This window comes from Perca flavescens, chromosome 11 (genome assembly GCF_004354835.1).
Source record: "Perca flavescens isolate YP-PL-M2 chromosome 11, PFLA_1.0, whole genome shotgun sequence".
Classification (NCBI taxonomy): domain Eukaryota; kingdom Metazoa; phylum Chordata; class Actinopteri; order Perciformes; family Percidae; genus Perca; species Perca flavescens.
In genome coordinates, this window is record NC_041341.1 from 3,682,805 (window position 1) to 3,690,304 (window position 7,500).

At 41.1% G+C, this 7,500-nt stretch overlaps 1 protein-coding gene across 7 annotated transcripts in view; it reads right to left on the minus strand.

The window, feature by feature from the left end:
- gtdc1 (glycosyltransferase-like domain containing 1) overlaps positions 1–7,500 on the minus strand; it is a 79,764-nt gene that overhangs the window by 41,700 nt on the left and 30,564 nt on the right. For 6 of the 7 annotated variants that reach the window (XR_003693701.1, XM_028590900.1, XM_028590899.1 and 3 more), the window contains exons 5-6: positions 1,185–1,268; positions 17–136 (exon numbers count right to left, since the gene is read on the minus strand). Coding sequence is in view for 6 of the 7 variants with exons in the window: in XM_028590900.1 (XP_028446701.1) it covers positions 17–136; positions 1,185–1,268 (204 nt within the window). In the remaining variant the exon portion in view is untranslated. The remainder of the gene's footprint in view (positions 1–16; positions 137–1,184; positions 1,269–7,500) is intronic. The other variant, XM_028590897.1, reaches the window with a different exon arrangement.

Here is a 7,500-nt window from a genome sequence, read left to right on the forward strand (position 1 = left end):
AGATGATGTAACTCACCACCTGTGTGGCCAGACGATGTGGAGAGGTTTCTTCTGGTCTTTGGGGTCCTGCTGGTCTTCTGGTCCTGGTTCAGGTCTGGACTCATGTGGATCTTCCTGCTCCGAGATCTCTTCACACCTGTACAAAGACTTTGTTACTGAACATAAGTAAAGTATCTGTACTTTACTGTGTGTGTATATATATATATATATATATATATATATATATATATATATATATATATATATATATATATATATATATATATATATATATATATATATATGTGTCTGTGTGTGTGTGTGTCTGTGTATATATATATATATATATATATATATATATATATATGTCTCTGTGTGTGTGTGTGTCTGTGTGTGTGTGTCTCTGTGTGCGTGCGTCTCTGTGTGTGTGTGTATATATATATATATATATATATATATATATATATATATATATATATATATGTGTGTGTGTGTGTGTGTATATATATATATATATATATATATATATATATATATATATATATATATATATATATATATATATATATATATATATATATATATATATATATATATATATATATATATATATATATATATATGTGTCTGTGTGTGTATATATATATATATATGTGTGTGTGTGTGTATATATCTGTGTGTGTCTGTGTGTATATATATGTGTGTGTGTCTGTGTGTGTGTGTGTGTGTGTGTGTATATATATATATATATATATATATATATATATATATATATATATATATATATATATATATATATATATATATATATATATATATATATATATATATATGTGTGTGTGTCTGTGTGTGTGTGTGTGTGTATGTGTGTCTGTGTGTGTGTGTGTGTGTGTGTGTCTGTGTGTCTCTGTGTATGTGTGTCTGTGTGTTCTAAAAAGTGACTTTAACTTCTAACAAAGGTATTTTCTGGGACGATACTTTTACTTTCACTCAAGTATTTCTCTCAAGTACTTTGTACAACTCTGTGTAACAAGACTGAAATATATTTATATATTTAAATACAAAAAGATATTTAACTTTATGAATGAGACACACATTACAACATCTAAAACTATCTAGACACACACTAGCAGTAGTTTCTAGTAATTATGACATATTGTCCTGTAGCTGATCTTTACTCTCTATCAGCTGGATCGATGTGTTACCGTGGAGACAGCAGCTGGTCCTGCGGTGTGATGATGTCATCAGCGTGAGGCTTCCTGCGGAGCAGTTTGTGTTTGGGCAGCATCCTGAAAACCCAGCAGACACCAAACTAAACATCCATGTAGATCCACATCACTTCATACATCCCAGACCAGGTCCCCCCTCCAGCTGTCCTCCCCTCGGCCAACATGAGCCTTTTGGGCTTTCCCGGTCAACATTTAAACGTTTTGGTCATCTTTTTCAACACTTTATTTATTTGTTGCTACTTCCAAATGTATTTTTGTCACTTTTTTCAAAGTTTCTGTCAATATTTTTTGACGTTTTTTTTTTTTTAAAAGCTCTTGTTATTTTTGTCACTTTTCCTGGTGTTGTTGAGGATTAGCCTGACGTTATCGTCACTTTTTCCGATGTCTTTGACATTTCTTTCCTACGTTATTCAACGTTCTTTCATCCATTTTTCTTTAAATGCTACAAAAAAAACAACCACACCCTAGAAATCTAGACCACCCTAGCAGCAGCAAATGTAATTTACAGCCAGGGTCAGTCCAGTAACTCTCTGTTGGCTTTGCGAGCTGGAAAAACCAAACTCTGGTCGGGCCAATCACATGGTGTATAGAGTGGGTGGGCGGGGCTTATGGCTGCTGCTGGTGAACAGAGGTCTTCTGGGAGACTTGGAGCTTTTCTTGGAGAAAAGAACAAAGAACGACTCTGAAGTCATTCTTAAAAAAGGGAAGATGTGTTGGGAGTTTAAAGTTTAATCTATCAGCTAGCGTTGCTCTGATTGGTTGGAGCGCTATCCTATGGGTGCAGAGGGAATCTGAAAGACAACCTTTGGTCCCGCCCCTCGGATTGAGCCCTGACCAATGGGGAGTTCCCAGACCCAACATCTGGATGTGGGGCTGGCTGGTCAGGCCAGTAAAACTGAATAAAACACTCAAACTCAATGAACGAAGTGACCTGATCATGTATTTAACTTGTGAAGAGTGCTGTAGAGAACCATCCACGTTAGTTTGTTCTAAAATCTTTGAAAATGGGTCAGATTTGTATGTATTAAATTCCATTCATCCACCCAATCGCCTGTAAAGACCTGCCGGTGATAGAGACCAGTCTCCACCCTGCTGGGGGGGTTCGTGAGCCAGAATCGACCACAATTGTCTCCAGATGTTTGTTTGAAGTTGCTCTGATGAAGAGGAACAAACTAATTCAAGATCAAACCATCATGTGTGATTGGTCCACACACACACACACACACACACACACACACACACACACACACACACACACACACACACACACACACACACACACCATCTTCTTCAGAGCTCTTTAAAGCCAACACGTTTTGGGGGACAGCTGCACAAAGAGCCAATCAAACGCCGCGAACACAGGCAGAGAATCGGACACCTGGCGTTGCCGCGGCGACCTCATTGATCGGCCTCGGCCCTCACCGTGATGGATGGGATGTCTTTGTGTCCCGCGGCAGGTTGCTGCTGCCACGGGTCAATCACTATTAGATTACTGAAGTCCAGCACTCAAAGGCCCGTGATGGATGGAGTCGGCCACAAAGAGCCTCACACTCCGCCTCCATCTCACAGCACACCAGTCTGTCTGCAACACAGGTGTCCAACTCCTGGCCCAGGGGACAAATACAGGCCCTCGCAGCCTTTGGTCCGGTCGCTTATACATTTTTCTCAAGGTTTTGGCACTTTTTTCAGACATTTTTGCCACTTTATTCGACGTGTTTTTTCCCGCTTTTTGCCACTTTTACTAATGTGTTTGTCCCGTGTTTTTATCACTTTTTATGACGTATTTGTTCCGTGTTTTAATCACTTTTTATGGCGTATTTGTTCTGTGTTTTAATCACTTTTTATGACTTATTTGTCCCGTGTTTTAATCACTTTTTATGACGTATTTGTTCCGTGTTTTCATCACTTTTTATGACGTATTTGTCCCGTGTTTTAATCACTTTTTATGACGTATTTGTCCCGTGTTTTAATCACTTTTTATGACGTATTTGTCCCGTGTTTTAATCACTTTTTATGACGTATTTGTTCCGTGTTTTAATCACTTTTTATGACTTATTTGTTCCGTGTTTTAATCACTTTTTATGACTTATTTGTCCCGTGTTTTAATCACTTTTTATGACGTATTTGTTCTGTGTTTTAATCACTTTTTATGACGTATTTGTCCCGTGTTTTAATCACTTTTTATGACGTATTTGTCCCGTGTTTTAATCACTTTTTATGACTTATTTGTCCCGTGTTTTAATCAGTTTTTATGACTTATTTGTCCCGTGTTTTAATCAGTTTTTATGACGTATTTGTCCCGTGTTTTCATCACTTTTTATGACGTATTTGTTCCGTGTTTTAATCACTTTTTATGACGTATTTGTCCCGTGTTTTAATCACTTTTTATGACGTATTTGTTCCGTGTTTTAAACACTTTTTATGACGTAATTGTCCCGTGTTTTAATCACTTTTTATGACGTATTTGTTCCGTGTTATAATCACTTTTTATGACGTATTTGTTCCGTTTTAATCACTTTTTATGACGTATTTGTTCCGTGTTTTCATCACTTTTTATGACGTATTTGTCCCGTGTTTTAATCACTTTTTATGACGTATTTGTTCCGTGTTATAATCACTTTTTATGACGTATTTGTTCCGTTTTAATCACTTTTTATGACGTATTTGTTCCGTGTTTTCATCACTTTTTATGACGTATTTGTCCTGTGTTTTCATCACTTTTTATGACGTATTTGTCCCGTGTTTTAATCACTTTTTATGACGTATTTGTTCCGTGTTTTCATCACTTTTTATGACGTATTTGTCCCGTGTTTTAATCACTTTTTATGACGTATTTGTTCCGTGTTATAATCACTTTTTATGACGTATTTGTTCCGTGTTATAATCACTTTTTATGACGTATTTGTTCCGTGTTATAATCACTTTTTATGACGTATTTGTTCCGTTTTAATCACTTTTTATGACGTATTTGTTCCGTGTTTTCATCACTTTTTATGACGTATTTGTCCCGTGTTTTAATCACTTTTTATGACGTATTTGTTCCGTGTTTTAATCACTTTTTATGACGTATTTGTTCCGTGTTTTAATCACTTTTTATGACGTATTTGTTCCGTGTTTTAATCACTTTTTATGACGTATTTGTCCTGTGTTTTCATCATTTTTTATGACGTGTTTGTCCCGTGTTTTCATCATTTTTTCTGACGTGTTTGTCCCATGTTTTCATTACTTTTTATGATGCATTTGTCTGACGTTTTTTTAACTGCTGTTTGTGACATTTTCTGGCGCTTTGTTCAACGATGGCTCAGTTCCTTTCTTAGGGCTTTATGTCGACCAGACTAAGACAGAAGACTATATGAAAGATGCAGTAATCCAGCCTAAGATATTTGACTTTTCTCTTACATAAAAGCATGTTAATAACCTCTACATGTGTGTCTCTGGATGGGTGGCCCTCAGAGAAAGGCAGTTTAACACCACTCATCTAAACTAAAGTGTGCTTGTGTTTTAGTATAAGATCATCAGCCCAAGAATCAAACTACTACTACTACTAATACTAATACTAATACTAATAATAATAATGAGCAGCAGCAGCCGAGTGAAGGAAGAGTGTAAGAAGAAGAGACTTGTGTTGGTCTGTGTTTCCCTCTGGGCTAGTTGAGTTTCTGCAGCATGAATCCTCTGAGATGTGTACACATTAACCCCCCCAGCAGAGCAGCAGCGTTGGCTGGGAGAAGCCAGCGGGTGCGTGCAGGGATTGTCGGCCGTGCATATCATCACTTACTTCCACTCTGAGTTTGTTAGGATCAAACACATTATCATGTAACACTGGAGGGGAGAGAGAGGCAGTCCTGCTAACTAACACACACACACACACACACACACACACAGACACACACACAGACACACACACACACACACACACACACACACACACGCTAACTAATACACACACACGCTAACTAATACACACACACACACACACACACACACACACACACACACACACACACACACGCTAACTAATACACACACACACACACACACACACACACGCTAACTAATACACACACACACACACACAGTCCTGCTAACTAATACACACACACACACACACACACACACACACACACACACACAGTCCTGCTAACTAATACACACACACACACACAGTCCTGCTAACTAATACACACACACAGTCCTGCTAACTAATACACACACACAGTCCTGCTAACTAATACACACACACACACACAGTCCTGCTAACTAATACACACACACACACAGTCCTGCTAACTAACACACACACAGTCCTGCTAACTAATACACACACACAGTCCTGCTAACTAATACACACACACACACACACAGTCCTGCTAACTAATACACACACACACACACAGTCCTGCTAACTAATACACACACACAGTCCTGCTAACTAATACACACACACAGTCCTGCTAACTAATACACACACACAGTCCTGCTAACTAATACACACACACACACACACACAGTAACTAATATACACACAGTCTCACACACACAGGTGTTAAACCTGATTTTAACCAAAAGGCCTGAGATTAACCTGACCTCTGGAGACACACAGGTGCTCAGAGACAGGCCTACTGGGAAGAGCCTCAGCCTGGTGAGTTCACACCTCTATGTGAAAGTGAGACAGGACACACAGGTGCTCAGAGACAGGCCTACTGGGAAGAGCCTCAGCCTGGTGAGTTCACACCTCTATGTGAAAGTGAGACAGGACACACAGGTGCTCAGAGACAGGCCTACTGGGAAGAGCCTCAGCCTGGTGAGTTCACACCTCTATGTGAAAGTGAGACAGGACACACAGGTGCTCAGAGACAGGCCTACTGGGAAGAGCCTCAGCCTGGTGAGTTCACACCTCTATGTGAAAGTGAGACAGGACACACAGGTGCTCAGAGACAGGCCTACTGGGAAGAGCCTCAGCCTGGTGAGTTCACACCTCTATGTGAAAGTGAGACAGGACACACAGGTGCTCAGAGACAGGCCTACTGGGAAGAGCCTCAGCCTGGTGAGTTCACACCTCTATGTGAAAGTGAGACAGGACACACAGGTGCTCAGAGACAGGCCTACTGGGAAGAGCCTCAGCCTGGTGAGTTCACACCTCTATGTGAAAGTGAGACAGGACACACAGGTGCTCAGAGACAGGCCTACTGGGAAGAGCCTCAGCCTGGTGAGTTCACACCTCTATGTGAAAGTGAGACAGGACACACAGGTGCTCAGAGACAGGCCTACTGGGAAGAGCCTCAGCCTGGTGAGTTCACACCTCTATGTGAAAGTGAGACAGGACACACAGGTGCTCAGAGACAGGCCTACTGGGAAGAGCCTCAGCCTGGTGAGTTCACACCTCTATGTGAAAGTGAGACAGGACACACAGGTGCTCAGAGACAGGCCTACTGGGAAGAGCCTCAGCCTGGTGAGTTCACACCTCTATGTGAAAGTGAGACAGGACACACAGGTGCTCAGAGACAGGCCTACTGGGAAGAGCCTCAGCCTGGTGAGTTCACACCTCTATGTGAAAGTGAGACAGGACACACAGGTGCTCAGAGACAGGCCTACTGGGAAGAGCCTCAGCCTGGTGAGTTCACACCTCTATGTGAAAGTGAGACAGGACACACAGGTGCTCAGAGACAGGCCTACTGGGAAGAGCCTCAGCCTGGTGAGTTCACACCTCTATGTGAAAGTGAGACAGGACACACATGGGCTCAGAGACAGGCCTACTGGGAAGAGCCTCAGCCTGGTGAGTTCACACCTCTATGTGAAAGTGAGACAGGACACACATGGGCTCAGAGACAGAGACAGGCCTACTGGGAAGAGCCTCAGCCTGGTGAGTTCACACCTCTATGTGAAAGTCCCAGCCAGAGGGGACAACTGGCAGGAAGTCAAACAACTACAAGAGTGTAGTCTCGACACTTTCAAGAGTTTTGAGTCTTCCTATTGGGTCAGCGGGACCATAAACACATCATGAGGTCTTAACCTATAAATAAGCCTGATCACCCACTACGTTTTTCTTCTCAAAGTCGACTAAAGTTTCTCCGTGGTGCTGACGAGCGCCAGGGGATTCGCTCCGTTTGATTTCTGTGGAAATCTCTGGACAGAAACAACCTGACTGAACACACCGTGAGGAGGTCTGGGCAGAGATAAGGAGTGTGTTTATTAATGAGCAAAAGGTTCGCTACCACTTGTTGCCATTAATGTGATCTGTGATTTTAATCATGTACTGGTCTATACGTGATTATTAATCTGTGCTGTGAAT